Here is an 18807-nt window from a genome sequence, read left to right on the forward strand (position 1 = left end):
AGATGCTGACAGGTTGGTTCCCCTGGTTGGACAGTCTAGAACTACAGTTGGCCATTTAGGTCTGAATCACAGAATCACAGTGCAGAAGAGGCCCTTCGGCCCATCGAGTCTGCACCAACACGTGAGAAACACCTGACCTACCTCCCTGAGATGGGAGAAATTATTTCATTCAAAGGGCTCTGAAACTTTGGAATTCTTTACCCCAGAATTCTGGGGTACTCAATCAATGGGTATGTCTGTGACGAGATTGAGAGTTTATTGAGCAGTAAGGGAATCAAAGGATACGGGGATAGGAAATTGGAGTTGATGTAGAAGATCATTCATGATCTTAATGAATGGTGGAGGTGGTTCAAGGGGCCACATGCCCTACTCCTCCTTCTATTTTTGATATTCACATGTCTGCAGTGGAGTTCGAACCTTGCACTCTCTGACCCAGAGGGAGGAATGGCACCATTAAGCCAAAAGGTACATGGTGATGTGATAGTAATAGCAATATTCTGCCCACAACAGAAGAAAGATAAAAATACACCATGTTATAAAGACATACAGGTTAAGTAAACATAAATACAGAATAACAGTATCCTCTTACAAAGTGTACTGATGAATGGAGTGTAGAGCTCTCTAGTGAGCAGAGGGTCTGGTATATCCCTTAAAAACTCCTTCAGTAGGGCCCCGACATCATGTACACTGTGCTCCTCATCAAGAACAACATCTGCACCACGATCAAATTCCTCTCGTAACTGTAAGGCAAAGGAAAGCAACCAAGATCAATTTGGTGACAAATGCAAAGTCTGAATTTGGAAAACAAAATGCCAAATGTAAGCATTGTCCCAGTTTTAAAAGGCTCAATACGCTATAACAGAGCAGGTGCAATACCCTTTCAGCAACTCAAATTAATAAAGCGCCTTCTGCAAAATGACTGTCATGAGGCACTTCACAAGAGCATAAACAGACAAAAATTGACATCAAGCCAAAAAGGGAATCATTAGGACAGGTGATTGTACGATAAAAGGGTTAACATCAGAAGAATACATGATGCTGATGTAATAATGATGTCAGATCACATGTCTGAGAAGTAACAGAGAGCTAAAAAGAGGAGAAGCTCCAACCTTGTGTAGTGATCCGAATGCGTAAATACTAGCTGTAAATACAGAGTTATAGTTTCAAGAAACTACAGACTCGAGCAGCACATGTTGGGAGAACAGACAATCCCCAAAAACCCATCTAGACACCAACCACACAACAAAACAGTGACCAAGGGCTTGGCCAAGAGGTAAGTTTTGAGGAGTTTTTTTTTTTAAAAAAGAGGACAGGATGCAACTGGTTTCCTTGTTAGACCTCCAAATATTCTAGGCCTGAATTTTTTCCTTGGCCGGGGAGCGAGGTCGGTGGGCCTGGGAGCAGCCGGGAAACAGGCCTCTGACCACGATGGGCCCTTGACAGCGATTTCACGCTGGCTGGCCAATTAAGGCCTGCCTTGTGTTAAAAGCGTCTTCCCTATGGTCAGGAAGGCCAGCTGGAGGCAAGGGCCAGTCGGGCCCAATGGTGACCTGGTGGGCAGTTTAAAAATCGGCAGAGGCAGCTCCCTGAAGTTCTGCCAGGGGAGAATTTTTCTGCGGTCTGGAGACTGGAACAATGGCCTCAACAGCGGCTGGGGACATAAGGCTGGATGGCAGGTCGGGTGGGCACTCACCGACCCCTCCCCCCCCATTTCTCAGTTGAGCGCCTCATGGCTCTCGTGGAGGTGATGGGTGCCGGATGGGACAGCTGATTGGGAGATGCCACAAAGATCCCCCACTGATCCCTGGAAAGAGCTGGTGGCATAGAAACCGAGGGTCACTGTGGCCTTCAGGCTATTGGCATTGGGTGTCCACCCACATAGTTGGAAGTGAGCTCAGGCCCAATCACCTCACAAATGGAGGTTACTGTTTTCCTTGAGAGGTGGAGCGTCCTTCGACATTGCACCTCAGACACATTGAGGTAGCTGCATCGCCGCCTGTAAATACTGGAAGTAGGACAGTGGCGTCTTCTACAGCCCCTCACGCCTTGGACTTCCTGCTCGTCCTTGTGCCCGAACCTCTCCTCCCACAGACCACTCCCCTGGAAGCTGCATTAGGACTCCTGGCCCCTTCTCCCTTCTGTCCCTCTCTTCTGCCTCAGAGGAGGTGCCTCCAGCAGAGACCACAATCCCCATTACGAGAGAGACAGAAGGCTGTCTAATACTTGGAAGGGTCCACGGGGTCAAAGTTCTCCAGGGGCCTTGGAGACATCAATGAGTCCTAGAAATGCTAAGACTGAAGCTCAGAACAGAGATGAAGCTGTCAAGTTCAAATAAGCAACCAGCAGCAATCTCCTAAACCCCTCACTACTCACGATGGCAATGCTGCTGATCTTTTTATCCCAGCCTTGGACGAGGTTTTGCAAAACGTGGACTACCCGCCTACCCGTACAATGAGCGCAAAATCACATGGGCAATGTAAAATCGGGATCAATTACCTTTTAATGGCCTTAAGTGGTCTTTTAATTGATGGCAGGCGTGGCTCCGACACGTGTGCCCACCCAGCTTAAAATACTGCCCCAGGAGTGTAATTGCAAGTGCTGTGTGGACATTGGCACAACAAAAGCAAGTCTCCTTCAAGTTGTGCAATATTCAATTTGAGATTGTAAGCAGTGAATGGAGAAAATTGCATTGTTTTCTTGTTATTATACCTTGCGTTGTCATTCCTCAATTGCACAGAAAACAATTCATCAGTGGTCAAAAATCCAAGAGGCAATTTTCTGATATTGGTCTCACAACGGGAGTCTTAGCTCCCAGAAGTGCACATAGAGATTGTGGGCATGTTCCCTATAATGTTCTGTCCATTAAAGTTAATTAATAGAAAATTATAGGGATTATGCTCATTATTTTCTAATATGCATTCCTTGTGGGAAATTGCCAGTATGGCATCAGCTTCATGGAGTCGGCAGCAAAAAAAGTAGTCATCTTGTGATTCTAAACATTTGCTAAAGAAAATAACAGTCCCAGTTAGAAGGTTTATTACAAGAACAGGCCAACTTTTTACCTAACTTCCTTTCTGCAGTGGTTGCTCTGTTGGGGAGGTAAGTATTACAGGGTGCAGGTGGGAGCTGTGACTGGTGGGCGTAAATATAGTGATGTGAATATTGGTTTCCACCTTATTGGGACAATACATGGAAGATACCTAATTTCAAAATGTTTTCTGTAGTGCAAGAAAGGAGTGCAATAGTAATATCTGGCGTGGTTCAGCATGGATGGATGACACTTCTCAGGTCTTGATGCTCCACCTCAATAACAATCAATAGCAAACCTGAGTTTCTTCATGTACTTCTCTTTAATATGCCCAAGTAGATAAGTCTATCCACTGCCTAGTATTGGTATCATCCATGGCTCAGGGATACCATAAACACCTCTGAATCAGATGGTTCAATGCCCACTCCACAGGTAACAGTACAAAATCCAGGCTAACTATCCAGTGCATATTGTCTGCAACATTGTCTGAGGGCCAATCTTCAGATGAGACATTAAACTAAAGCCCTCTCAGGTAGACGTAAAAGATTCCATGCATTATTTTGAAGAGGGGCAGGGGCACTCCCCCAGCATCCAGGGCCAAAATTTATCCCTTGGCCAACTTCACTAAAACAAATTATCTGATCATTATCACATTGTTGTAATGTAGGAAACACAGCAGCTATTTTGCACACAGTAAGGCCCCACAAACAGCAGTGACTACAAAAGTGTTTTGGTGGTTGTGAAAGTCAGCATATGAAGTCTCTTTATGTTGGAACTTGTAAGCCTTTAATGCCATACTTGTTATGCAATGGAGGAGCCAAGTCAATGGAGTGCATGAGGTAGTTGAGGGAAGGGGGCAGACGGATTTAAATTTGGGATTCGGTCTATTTGGCAGGAAGGGGGGCCAAATTGAGAAATGTAAAGTGCTGAGGTACCTAGTTCAAAAGCCAAGCTGTGTATATTCAGGTTTGAAGGCCAAAGACGGGTGAGAGGTGCTTGGAGTGATATGGAGACATTCACCCAAAGCCATGTTGGCCAACCTCAAAGTGACTAGAAAGGAGTCATGATCCCTCACCACCCGACCTCCTAGACATGTCGTGAGACATACAACTATCTGCCTCTCCACCAATATGCTCAGACTCTAAATTAGAATCTTTTGGTTTTCTCTACTCATCTGCCACTTCAGTGCCTGCTCTTCACTATCCATTCAAACCCACTGATATAGGTTCCATATTTGCCTTTAGATGTTGCTATGCAGCTATAGAATGCAATAAGAGTTCCTCATTTATAAGCTTTAACAAGGTTTTTAAAAGCATTAACTTTTTAACATTTTTGAGATGGGACTGCTCAGAGACAGTGATCAATCAATTGGTGCACCCAACCAAAATTCCACCACTCTACTCACGTCTACTTCTTGGCTAATGGAAAAATGTTGGCCCTGTTATGCTTCAAACCAGAAATCCTCATGGTTTTCCCGAGTTGGTAACTTTGGTGTAGCCTAAGACAGGCAGCCACCCACCCATCCACAAACCATCTGAGTCAACGAAAATGAAATCCAGGCAGGGGTTATAAGTGGCAGTCAACCCATTATCCTCATTTTGCAGATCAGTCAAAGCTGATTTTCATTCCTCGAAATTCAGAAGTGCAAAAATGTCCATCTTAGAGCGTCCATTCAGAGAGATGCTACATCTTCACTATTCTGGCATCCAAATGGTTTAACATCAGTTCCAAGAGATTCCACTTTCACTATTTGACTCAAGAGCCCATTCCATGTGTTGATTGTTGTGTGAAGACAAACTTTCCAATGTCAGTCTTTAATTTGCCTTTTAATAGTTTGAACCTATGTCCCCTTGTCCTATTCCTCCCATTCAGCTTGAAGTGAGCTGAGTTACATATTGTTAATTCAGGTCAGGGTTACAGCACATGCAGAAAGCTCAAAGTCAAGAGTTAAACTAAGATTTTCAGGAAATTGGCATGGTTCAATTGCACCATGAAATTAATGACCTGCTGGACGGAGGTCGCTTGCCTGTGTGTGGCAGGAGTTTTAGATTTTTTTTTTGTTGTGCGGGGAAAGGAGCTTCTTCACATTGGACTTACTTGTTTCCACAAAGCTAGGGTAGGATGCGGAATACAATTGTGGCAATTTTCATTCAGTCTAAATTTTTGGCTTTTATTAGTTGATTGACCCTTATGGTTAGATTGTAGAAATAAACACAGATCCTATATGTAACTTTTGTTATTATGGTTGATTTGAGCTACTTGTAGAATTTAGTGAATTTTAAATGCAATAAAAATGTAATTACAATTAGATAGCGCAGATGTGGACCTATTTGTACAGACTAACAGCTATTTCATTATAAGTGGGATTTAAGTTCAGTTACTTATCGCATTTTGTTTCCAACACACTCATTCAGTAAAGCAAGACCAATCAGCCTCCAGTGCCGGCTCTCTCTCCTGAAACTCCATTCCAATCAGATCCTTTTAAATTCCACTTCCTTGAATATTTGCCCCCTTTTCTTTCAAATTAAATTTCAGTCTCATTACCACATGTAGTGAAAGATCCCACAGTCTAATAGCCCTTAGCTCAAGAACTTCACCCACCACCCTCCCGCTCCTTAATGATAATTCTTGGTTTTGTTCTCCAGTTGCCCACAAGTGGAAATAATCTTTCATCCACATAAGGATGCCATATTTCACTTCCCTCTTTACTGGCTGTTTCTCTTTCTCTGTTGTCTTCACCCACCATTTGGCTGCTGCTCCCCACTCTGCACTAACTGTTGGTCTCCATGCCAAGCTCATTCTCACCCCACTTGAGCCCCAATCCTAGTATCCTCTCCCTCCTCCCTCTCCAAGCCCCCATTCCCCCTCTCTCCTTCTATCCCTAGAGCCCCCCTCCCCCTCTCTTCCCTGAGCCTCCAATCCTCCTCTCTCCCTCTATCCGTCAAATCCCGTTTTTCCTTCTCTCCCCAGAGCCCCCCACCCGCTCTCCAAGGCCTGATTCCACCTCTCTCCCGGAGCTCCCATTCCTTTGTCTCCATCCCTCTCCACCACCCCCCCCCACTTCCTCCAAGCCCTCATTCGCCTGTCTCCCTCTCTTCATTCCTCCTGAATGATTTCCAAGCTCCACTGCCCCTTACTTTCCATTCCAGACATCTCAGGCCCCTTTCAACTGATCGCAGCAACCAGCCAGCTTCCTGCCGAGTTGGTTGGAGGCTTCTTTGGAGCAATAGACAGGGATGTCATGGAGTGGGTGGGGCCTCACCATGGTGGAGAAATCTAAAGCCCTGGTCTCCAGGCTGCTTGTGCCAAAAGCTGAAAGGCTGGCAGCCCTATCAGAAGAATAGCCCAACCCAATATCGGGTTGGACATCTTTGGGCATGGAATAATCGTCCCAAAATTGGCCCTTACTGTGTTTTACGCACATTAATGGGCATAATGAGAATCAATTTCTACCCGATAATCTCTGCAGAAATTCAAGGAAGCTAAGGCTCTAACTATCAGCATTTGTTTGAGCTGCACAAAGATTTAAAAACAGAACATTTAGGAGAATTTCTGATAGAAATAAAACACTTTATTTTCCCTTTGAAGCTCATGCTATTACTATGCAGCATTCAGAAAACCACAAAATTAAGAGGCTGAGCACCATGAGACAAGGTTTTGTGGTGCCAGCAACGGTAATGCATTTATTGTTCCTGTTACTGGATGTTGGAGAGGCCCCATCAACCTTTGGAGAGTGCTGTGTGCATTGTAGTGCACAAATCTAAAAGTTGCAGTAGGCCAAGCAATGCTACTCCTGAGGCATTGCGCCTTCAAATGGTGAGTATACAACCCAGTGTGAATTTGGGCTAATTGTCCAGTAATTACGCATGAATGACATTTTAAATTTTTACTCTTGTATTTCCAGGTGTAAGGCATCTCCTCACAATTTGTAAATACTTAATGAGGCCCACAACTTATTAAAAGTTAAAATTATTTTTTAGTATGAAACCTTTTAAAAGTCTGATAAATATTGTTAAGAAGTAAAATCTATAACTTTTTAGCATGGTTTATCAAGCTTTTAAAAAATCACTGTTTATATTTTTAGTTTTGTAAAATTAATCATGTCTACTAAATCTGATTTTCCAAAGCATTTTTACTGCAGTGGTCTGCTTTATGCACAGTGCTTGTGGTGCAGGGACTAAGCTACACACGGAGGGAGTCCTCCCTCAAGGCAACCAAAATTCTTGCCATAGGGATCGTGGTAGGTTTGTGCAAAGGTTTATTTGACATCAATGGTGCATGATAGTGCCGACTACAAAATCCAGGTCCATACATTAACAATAGGATATTTTCCTACAACTGTTGCATATCAGCTGGTTTGTCTTAACAGTCAACAATAATGGAAGCTACATGTGTGTCTATCCTATTACAGCAAGAGAGATACAATCAACACATCCTGTTGGATCAAGAGGAATTCTCTGGCTGAAGTCAAATGACGTGTTACTGAGGAACCATTCAAGATACTTCTGCATTTAGTTGAATGCTGGAAGAGTGCAATATGCTGGCAGCATATCATAGAATAATAGTGTTGAAGGATAAACATACCCCCAAGAATGTTTTGGTCACCGCAGTAAAGGGTGTGGCAAACTACTGAAAAAATACAGAAGAAAGCAACCAAATGACTACATTAAGGAAAACATTCCTTTAATCACACCAGGAATGGCCATCCGTCTATACTCAACAGTTTTCTGTTCGATGCTAAAGTATAAACCAAACACTTACAGTTAACCTCTGAACTGGGAACAAAAACCCATGAGCAAAGGGAAACAAAGCATAGGTCAATTATTTATAAATACCTCTTGTCCTTAAATCATTGTAATTCCAATCAGGTTACATTACAAGAATTGGGGAAGTTAATATAACTGCACCCCATCTTCAAATTGCCAAATTTTAAGAGGAATAAATTTATGAAATCTTATCAGAGTGGCCTGGAAGGCTTGAATATGGGTAGGAGAGTGGAGGAAATATGCAGTTCCTTCAAGGAGGTGACTCCAAACAGAATGGACCAATGTGCACACAAACAAAGCAGAAAGGTGGCAAACTTAAGGGCACTCCTACAAAAGCATAAAGCTGCAGATATTGGAACCCTGAAATAAAAAACAGAAAATGCTGGAGAAAACTTAGCAGGTCAAGCAGCATCTGTGGAGAGAAAGAGTTAACATTTTGGGTCAATGTCCTTCCATCAGAACTGAAGAAGTTAGACACGTAACAGGTTTTAAGCAAGCAGAGGATCAAAGGTGGTGAGAAGGAAAGAGCAAAAGGGAAGATCTGTGATAGGGTGAAAGGCAGGAGAGATTACTAACAAAAGGAATGCCAGGGTTCAGAGGAGCATGAAGATGCAGAAGGATCCGAAGGGGTGTTGGCATCCAAGAGTTGTTGAAGCTTGTAATCCCCGACATCTGAAAGGAAAGGAAACAGTTTCTTTGCTTAAAAAGTGCCACATGAGGTGAAGTTGGAAATGGAACTGTGGACCAGGACAGCTTTGTGATAGAGTGAGCCAGTGCTGCTGGAGAGAGGTCAATAGTTTGATGATGGCATCGCATGATGCTGAGCATGGGTCTTAGGATTCCACGAGAGTTGGAGGAATGGTGAACATCTGGAAATATCTGTAACAATGGAAGATAAACATGAAGGGTGGAACTTCAGTTAGAATTCACATGGAATAAGTTGGAGCTGGACACAGTTGCTGAGGAAAGAGATGTGGCAGCAGAAGCGAGTTTTAGTAGATACCAAACACAAGAAGGCAAACAGAAAGCAGCAAAGGTGAACATGGTAAAAGAGTCAAATGGAAATCTCTTCAGAGAGAAGAGCAGAACTTTTTCAAGGTGGGCACTGCTAGAAGGGAAGTGGCACTGAATTAAACACTAATACAAAAGCAAAATGGGTACTGGAATAAAAACAGAAAATGCTGCCTGACTGAACGGAACTACTCAACAACTCCTTAAAAATGGCACAGAATTAAGACAGGTTCAATATCAAAGGGCACACTAGGAGTATGAAAAGGGGACCAAAATGGCAAAGAAAGTTTCTAATTGAATATGGCAAGAGAGGTGAAGGATAATGAAAGGTTTGGAAGTTATATGAGAAAAATTGAATGATGGAATAGGGCCACAGGAAGTGGGATCAGGTGATACCTTGATAACTAATGTTACACAGGCTGCAAAAGTGCTAAATAAAAACATTTTGTCTTGGTTATTATCAAGAGATAGACTACTTATTTAATCTGGAAAGGAAGAGAGAAGCTGTTACAGAGATAAGTTGTATCACTATTCACATCACTACTAGCCTGGCTGCTGAACAGCATGTAAACTTAAGGTGATAAGGGAGGAAATTGCAGCAAACCTGGTACAAATCTTGCAGATTCATTGGACACTGGAGCGGGGTGGGGGAGAGGTGGGGGGTGCAGCAGAAAAGCAGATGATACTCCTATTTTTTTTTTAAAGAAAGGCAGCAAAAGTGGCCCAGGAAATTACAGACCAGCGAGTTTGATGTCTATTGTCGTTAAAGTTATGGAGACACTTAAAAGAAACAAACATGGAGCACCAGAATGGAAATTGGAAAAAATTGGAAAGTAGTCCATATGAAGGGGAGTCTTGTCAATCTAAAAGACTTTTTTTTTGAGGCAAAGAAGCCTGATGGGGTAAGGCAGTGGTTATGGTATGCTCGATTTCAGTAAGAACTTTGATGCAATTTTGAAAAGACTGGTACTGAAAACAAAGGGCAGAATTTTGCCCTTGGCGTGTGGGCTCAGCAGGGGGCAGCCCAGAAGCCAACCGCCACCTGCCATCGGCGCTGCACCACAATTTCACGCGTGGAACGCGAGCGGCAGCGCTCAGCGCTACCTGAGCAGGCGGGGTAAAGAGGGCGAGTGGGCCAAGCATGAACTTCGTGCGAGTGCGCGGGTGAGTGCTTCATAATCTCCCTGAGGCATGAAGCTACCCCAGGAAGAGGAAACGCTGTTTTTAAAAAAAAACATAAAGGAAACAAAAGTGTCATAAAACATGCCCACTCATGTGACTCTTGTCACATGAGCAGGGACGTGTTTTTAATTCAAATGTAAAATTATTTGATTTTTTTATTTGCTTTAGGAAACGTCATCCCGCCCGTGGATGAGGTTTCCTAAAAGTGCAAAGGCCGTTTGGCCTTTTCGCCTGCCCGCCAACCGTTAGGTTGAACAGGCAGTGTAAATTTCAATTTAATTACCTTTTTAATGGCCTCAACAGACCTTTTAAATGTCAGCGGGCATTTTGTCAGCTGGCTCCGATGCGCACCAACCGAACGAAAAATCGCGGGACTACGCAATGATGTTGGAACGCTCACCTGTCATCACGTGTCATTTTACGCTTGGCCTGGGTCAGGCACCGAGCTTAATATTCTGCCCAAAGAAATAAAGAAGCTGGAACTCAATGAAAATAATTCATGATTGATACATAACTCCTTGATGAAGAGAACCCAAAGGGTGGTGACACAGGAATTGCAAGCATCCTGGGAGAATGTAACCAGTGCTATACTGGAAGAGTCTGTTGTGGACTTTCCTCAATTTAATATCTTCATAAAGGATATGGAGCCAAGATTCACAAACACAATATCCAAATTCGCAGATAATGCATAGCTACAGAAAGTGGTAGATTCCAAAGCTGAAAGAAGTAAGCTACAGGAGGATGTTTGGTAATTGGAGAGGCAGGTGGCAGATGAAATTCAATGTGCAGAAATGCAAAGCACTTCACATGTGGGGAACAAAAATCCAGGAAAGTATTATTTTCTTTCCATTTTAGTAATAACGTGCACAGAAAATGAGAGATCGGAGGTTTTGACTGACAAATTGAAGCCATCACAACAATGTTCATTGGCAGTGAGTAAAGTAAATAAAACTTTGGGATTTATAAGGGTTAATATTAAAGTCAAATCATTGATTCAACTGCGCTCAAATACTGCATACAGTTCTAAAAGGGATATGGCAGCTTCTGAAAGGACATTGAAGAGATCAAGCAGAATGATTGAGGGGATGGAGGAATTTGATAGTGAGGAGCGTGCTGTAAAATGGATTTTCTCATGAGAAAAGAGAAGGTTAATAGGTGATACGATTGCGTTTTTAGGGTTCTGCAGGTACTAGTTACATAGGTCACGACAAGCTGTTTTTACCTTGTTCAGAACTGTACAACTAGAGAATATGGCTTGCACTTAAAGATGGGCAAATACAAATCTAACCTGTGGAAATATTTTGAGCTGGATTTTAAGCTTTACAGCAGGGTGAGGGAGGCAGAACCGAAGCAGAAAAGTTTGCTCGCGCCCGCCCCTATGGTTTCAGCCCGTTCAATCAAGTGTCGGATGGCTAATTAGTGGCTGTCCAACAGGAAGGAGGCCAATTAGAAGAGAAAAGGAGGAACTTCATGCCCAATCAGGACGTCATGTAGCAGGGGTGTCACCCTCAAACAGGACGTCATTACAGCTATAAGTATAATCACCCCCCCCCCCCGACTCTCTGAATGACTCTATTTTTTGTTGAAGACTCAAAGCTAATAAATGAGTTCAAAAACCATGTGTATGCAGCCATCTTCACCAACAGAATCTGCTGCTACATTCAGCCATGGTCTTGGTGGCAGGCCTTTTCTTTTGCCCTTTGTGCTGCCATGTCTTGATGATGTCAAACAGTCCCTAACTTTTTCACAGCCAACGCCCGAAAAATGCAGCGAGCAATGAAAAATTTCAGATAGAGATGATTTGGTCATAAACAAGCTTGATAGCTTGTTAATTAGTAAACTCAAAATGGCAGGAAGGCTGCCAATTTCCACGCCCGCTCACTTTCTGTAATTTGGGAGGCTGGCGAGATGATGTCATATTGCCGACCTGATGCCATCATGCCCTATTTTACATTCATGCAGTGTGGCCCGCCCACTTTGCAGGCGTAAAATCCAGCACATTTAGTAAGTGTGTGGTAAATCTATAGAACAGGCTCCCTAGGGAGATGATGGAAGCAGTTAGTATCAATTCATTCAAATGCAAACTAGGTTTGTTTCAGAACATAACATTTTGGAATACAGTATAGGAGCAATTTGAGACCTGTCATATGGTACATGTAGTAAGCTTGGGAAGAACAAGTGACTCAATCTCTGAAATTCTCTAACTAAAGAACTGTGGATGCTCAGAATGAACATATTCAAGGCTGAGATTATGGATTTTTTGGGCACTAAGAGATAGGAGGATAGAGCAGGAAGTTGAGCCGTGATCTTACTGAATGATGGGGCAGGCTCCAGAGGTCATACAGCCTACAGCTGCTCTGATTTCTTATGTTCTTATATTCCCTAAAGCTTTCCATGACTGGATTTTCCTCACCTCATGTCTGCATCTGTTATAGACTAATGACAGACTTTGGTTGCCACCATTAGCCAACAACACCATTGTTGTTGTATCATGCATCTACCAAGATAGTTGATGGTAAACTAGATGGGTCGTGGTCTTTTTTTGTCTGGCAATTCCTACATTAGCAAGTTAGATGATGCTTTAAATGTAGAATAAGGATTAAGATTCTATCATGGCAATGAAATAAAATAGTGAATATTGTACGAAAACATATTGTAGATACAATAGTCATGACAAATGGCAATGGAAGAATTTAAAAGATATACTCAAGACTAGACACAGGAAGCCATCTCCATGTATAAATTCCATTTGGCATTTCCAAGTATCCACAAAAGGGAGAAGCAATTTTGTACAAACACTAACAGACAATAAAGACAATTTACTAATATCAAATTAGAACAAAATACTTAGGAACTTCAAATCCCACGTATTGGATGTTTGTTTGATTACGCTCATTTAGAGGGCTTTGGAATGTTTTATTACATTAAAGGTGCTATATAAATGCCACTTGTTTTTGTAGTGGTAATAAACCTAGAAGAGCAGATAAAGGAAGCAGAGAAATCAACATTTCAAATTCTCATCTACTGAAACATTTCACTTCCTTATGGAACTGCAGACAATAGGCACCATACTGAGCCAGTTGACTTGAGCAGCAGTACACCAATAAACATCCAATTAGAGGACAGCACTGCAGCTTGTATGCTTACTTTATGGGTTTGCTGTTGCAAAATATTTTGAAGCTACTTGTTTTCTTAAAACTCAAATTAATATTAACGGATTAGGTAGGTAGGTCAGACTCGATGGGCCGAAGGGCCTCTTCTGCACTGTGATTCCGTGATCATCTATCTACCTAAATGATTAGAAATAAATCGCAACAATCTTAGCATTCTAATTTATGAGGAATTTCAGTGATGTAAACTTTGTTTCCACAGGCAGAGGGGATTTTGTATATGAATAGATGGAACTATCCTGACGTGCTTCTATAATATTCCTTTATGACCTATGAAAAATAAATAGGTGTTCCTTACCTGTCTTACCCTTTTCTTTGAACTTCCCACTCTGAATATTCCTACTGTTTGAAGACCTGCAGAAAGATCAATAAATAATTATACAATGTACATCATTGCCATGCACAACTTTATGGCAAGAAAATATATTTAGCAGGTTGTACACCCAGGTTAAAAAATGATGCATAACTGATCCGAAAAAATCTCAATGGCATTTGAAATAGATCGACATGTTTTCAAGATAGTAAGCTGGAAGAATTTTTAGGCTTATTTCAGTTTGGGCATTGAAAGACCCCAAGATCTGGGTATTTGTGAAGATTCCTCTTTCTTTAATTTGTTTTTAGGATCTGAGTGATGCAGGCAAGATTGGATTTATTGATGATTCTTGGTTGTCAGAAAAGGTGATAGTGGGCCTATTTCTACAACACTGACCAAAAAACAAAAGGGATGGCGACCTTTATCCAAGTCAGGATGTTGTGTGACATGGAGGGGAACTTGCAAGCTCTGGTGCTCCCACAACATTGCTACACTTGGTGTTCATGATGATGTAGGTCACAGGGAATGGAGGTACTTTTGAAGTAATCTCGTCGGCTTGCTGCAGTGAATTCTGTAGAGAGTATATATACTGTAGTTGCAATCTGATGGTGTCATCGATTTAGTGGACTTAGAATATAGCAGTTCGGTAGCAATCAAATGTGTTGCTTTCCCCTTATGAGTTTAGTTGTCATTTTATCCATCCAGGTGAGTGGAGATAATTCCTTGACCTGAACCTTATTGATGGTGGAAAGGTTTTGAGAGATCAGGAAGTGAACCACTTGTCAAGAGCTTCCAACATTTACTTTGATCTGCTCTTTAAGCCATGGCTTTGATATGGGCAATACAATTAAGCAGCTATCAATGATGACCTGCCACACCCCCAAACAATTGATCACTGGGGAATCTCTCATAGTGCCATTGAAAGTCAGTGGAAGATGTTGGGCTTTCCCTGTTGAAGACTCTGGTTATTTGGCACTTGAGTGACACCATTATTACCAGCAACTTGTCAGCCCAAGAATGATTGTTGTCCAGAACCCTTCTGTAGGCCATGATAGACTCTTGGAAAAAAAAACAATTCCTGACCTTATGATAATCAGCAGATGACAGTTGTACTCAAACCACTTCTCAGAGGTGATCCTGCAATCATGTCCTTGAGCAATGTTGAGTGGATCACCTTGCTATTTGTTAAATAAGACTCCTGTCACTGGAAATTTTCTGTCACATTTGCATTAATCTTGAGTTTGCCATGGCTATGTGGTCAAATGCTGCATGGATGTCAAGGGCAGCTACTGTCATCTGTCCTCTGGCATCCATCCATGCATGGATTAAGGCAAGAATGAAGTCTAGAACTCAGTAGTAGTGGCAGAACCTGAGTATCAGTGATGAGATTACTGGTGATAGGCATTATTTGATAACACTATTAATGACTCCTTCCATTGATTGTTGGCAGACGCTACTAGGCAGATTAAATATATCCTGTGTTTTGCAGAGGAGATGTGCTCATTTATCACATGGTTATAATACATACCAGCTGTAATAGCTGCATTGAAATGGTTGAACAGAGCGAAGTTAGTTCTGGTACACTGGTCTATAATGCTACAGCCAGAATACAGTTACAGTTCATAACTTTTGGCAGGTGCACTTAGTCATTTCTTAACATCACATAGGTTGACATTTAGGATATTGGGGAACTTGGGGATGGGTTGAGTGGGATCACTCACTTGGCACTTGTGGCTGAAGGGGTTTGCAAAGACCTCAGCCCTGTTCTCTGCATTCTTGTGCTAGGAATGTAGGAACAGCAGTAGTCCCTTCCGTCCTTTCAGCCTATTCATCCATTTAAGTGGGTTATGGCTCCATTCACCCACCTTTGATCCCCATCTTTGTTCCCTTGCCCAACAAAAACCTGTCAATCTCGGACTTGAAAATTTCAATTGACCCAAGCAATCTCACAGCATTTTGCCGAGAATTCCAGATTTCCACTACCCTTTGGTCTAAAAATTTGTTTCCTGATTTAACTGATGTACAATAGCTTATAGGATCAATACAGTTAAAAGAGATAAAAACAAAATACTGTGGATGCTGGAAATCCAAAAGAGACTCAATTCCTCCATCCAGGATATTGGATCTTCATTTCTCTTCATTGAGTCAAACCTCCACTAGCATACCCAAATGTGATATATGCTATAAACTTTCTCTTGGCCAGTTTAAACCTGTGCCACTTTGATCTGGTATCCTGGCACATCTGCAGCTAATGGTCCAAAATAACTTACCTACATTACTTAATTATTGATTTCTTCTCGTGGTGTCGTAATGAAGTTTCAATAAACAGAATTTTAACTGCCTTATGGGAGATATTTTAAGTTCACTTCTAATTACACAAAAATATTCTACATATCTCGTACCCCAATGAAGTGCCTAGAACATTAGTAATGGCTACTAGAGCAATATTTACCATACTTTTCTAGATGCTGGCAGCAGCTGTCCACTAATCTAGGCACCTGGCGATAAATAGGATTTAGGCTTAGCTTTTTGTCTCTTTGTTTTTCTTTCTTGTTTGGCACTTCCGTTGGGAGTGAAAGCTGCAAGGCTTCTAATAATCGAGACTGATCATCATCCAGATCGGTGATGGAATCCACAGACATTCCACCCTGCAGAAAAAGTATAAACAAGGAAGAGGTCAAGGAGTGAAGTGATCTAGAACAGTGGTGGGCAAGCTGCGGCTCACGGGCCACACACAGCTCATCAGGGTTCCGAGTGCAGCCCACGAGACATTTTGTTGACTATTGCCCATGTGCCAGGTTGCCAGATTCTGCTGGTTTCTGTCCGCGTAGTTTTTTGCCCACCGGTATTACTAAAGGGATATGCAGGCAAAGTAAGGGCACATGAAGTGAGGTGCACGCCGACTGCACAAAACATTGGCTGTGAGAGTCGTGCGCTTCCTCTGCATCCAAAGTGCTGCAGGCGAGGAGACTTTTTCTGCCAAGGGACACATCAAATACAATAAGCGCAACAAACTAACGGATGGAAACCTCATTACTGAATTACGAAATGGCTGCACATCCTCAAGTACTAATCTAAGAAAGCTTGTGGAGGACAGATCCAACGAGGAGTCGCACTGAGTACGATGCAAGTAAGATAACCATAAATATTTCTTTTGTTTTACCATTTGAAGTTGATGACAGTTCCATTCATATGAGTGATTGACCATTTTCTATAACTCATTATGAAATATTATAAATGTATTTAATCTTATTCATGGGGCCATGGTTAGTGCACATGCCCGATTTCAATCTTGCGGCCTACTGAGGTGAAGGAGGGTCGCTCCCACTCACTAGTCTAGGTTGTCCTTCTAGATCAGTGATGGGCAGAGGAATATTTCAAATCCTAGTGATCTTTGATCTCAGTTAAGACATTTTGTCAATGTAGTAATATCTGGAGATTGTTGAAATTTGGTTAAAAACAAAAGTGCCCAGGGTAGGCATGCAGTTATTAGGTTACAGTCTTGTGGATAAATAGTCAGGTTCAGGCCTTGCCTGCAGGAAATACATTGGAGATCAAACTCCTACACAGTATCACCCAAGGGAGGCATTTGTACAGGGAAAATATATCCATGTGTGAAAGGATTCAGGTGCAAGCTTGTTCAACTGTAGATTGCAGCTTTTGACTCCAATTTCTATTCCCCTTCTCCAGGGAGTTTACTAGACACTGGCTGCACAGTGCTTATTTTCCAAGCACCAAACACTTTCTAAGCATCATTGTGATAGGTAGCTAAAGCATTACGAGGGCACCACCCGCCATATTGGTAAAGGCCAAAAATGCTAAGGCTATTTGAATTTGAAGGTAAGGTGCCCAATGCCAGTGTGGGGCTCTGCCCCAGTGCAAGATTTGTTTACCCTGAGACAGTCGGCATTTCAGGCGTACCATTTAGGTGCGGAGAGAAAAGCCATGTTGTCATGTACCCATTCCTTGCTCCCCTTTCCCCACCCCCCACCCCCACCCCCACCCCCAACCAGGACTGTGCACCCAAAGATGAACTGGTCTGAATTTCTAGGCCAATGTTAGTTTCCTTCTACATGGTTCATCCAGGGTGTTACAAAAAATTCTACCTGAGCCTTGCAGGAGTCTCACTTGACTGCTGCATGAAGCAGCACAGTTATCAGAAAATGCAAATTTTTCCTGACCAGCTGAGAAAAAACACTCACTCATTTCAATCTTGGTGTCTATCCAAAAAAAAATTAGTGCAGTTTCTCAATTGCAGCAGTGTTTATCTAACTGATTTAATCTATTTGTGCAAATCCCAACAATTTACATATCACTCTAAACTACTCACAGCCCTAACCTTTTTCACAATTTAAATGGCTGTGCTTGATTGAGTATTTTAAGTATTGAGGTATTTTAAGCTTTAAGTATTGAAAGGTAAAGCCAACATTAGCCGCAGGCAGCCTCCAGAGGTTTGGGAGTTTGTTAACAAGGTTACAAAGCTGAAGTAAATTTAATTCAAGATACAATAATGAGTCCCTATCAGTCAGAATCAATCCTAATGAAGCAATTTATATCCAATTACTGGTGATTATCTGATCACCATCTTATTTCTAGTTGTAGTACCTTCCCATGCACAAATTAGTTTCCATCTTCCTTACATTATAACAGCGATTACACTTCCAATCTATTACATTGATTGCAAAATGCTTTGGCACATGCTGAGAACATGAAAGGTGCTATATAAGTGCAAGGTATAATACAAGGGTGAAGGTGGTGGCATAGTGGTAATATCACTGAATTAGTGTTCCAGAGGCCCAGGCTAATCCTCTGTGGACACTGGTTCAAATCCCACTGCGGTAGTTGATGGATTTAAATTCAATTAATAAATTTGGAATTGAAAGCTAGTCTCAGTAATGGCAATTATGATTATCGTAAAAACCCATCTGGTTCACAATGGGGAAGGAAGTCTGACATCCTTATCTGGTCTGGCCTATATGTGACTCCAGATCCACAGCAATATGATTGACTTAACTGCCCTCTGAAATGGCCTAGTAAACCATTCAGTTCAAGGACAATTAGGGATGGGCAACAAATGCTAACCATGCCAGCAATGCCCACATCAATGCCCATGAAAGAATAAAGAAACAAAAAGCTAGTCTCAGTAATGGTGACCATGAAGCCATTGTCGATCATCATAAAAACCTACCCGGTTCACTAATGTGACCCACAGCAATGTGGTATACTCTAATAACCTAGCACGTCCCTCAGTTGCATCAAACCGCTAAAAAGTCAAAATGGGATGACATTGACCTAACCATCGCAAACCGCAACAGCACATCCAGCTCTGTGTAACAT

The 18807-nt window shown here is 42.1% G+C and overlaps 1 protein-coding gene across 6 annotated transcripts in view; it reads right to left on the minus strand.

Moving 5' to 3' along the window:
- LOC121290325 (rho GTPase-activating protein 6-like) overlaps positions 1 to 18807 on the minus strand; it is a 665043-nt gene that overhangs the window by 60553 nt on the left and 585683 nt on the right. For all 6 annotated transcript variants that reach the window (XM_041210647.1, XM_041210646.1, XM_041210648.1 and 3 more), the window contains exons 5-7: positions 15923 to 16118; positions 13456 to 13511; positions 590 to 740 (exon numbers count right to left, since the gene is read on the minus strand). In XM_041210647.1, the coding sequence (XP_041066581.1) occupies positions 590 to 740; positions 13456 to 13511; positions 15923 to 16118 (403 nt within the window). The remainder of the gene's footprint in view (positions 1 to 589; positions 741 to 13455; positions 13512 to 15922; positions 16119 to 18807) is intronic.

This window comes from Carcharodon carcharias, chromosome 18 (assembly GCF_017639515.1).
Source record: "Carcharodon carcharias isolate sCarCar2 chromosome 18, sCarCar2.pri, whole genome shotgun sequence".
Taxonomy (NCBI): Eukaryota; Metazoa; Chordata; class Chondrichthyes; order Lamniformes; family Lamnidae; genus Carcharodon; species Carcharodon carcharias.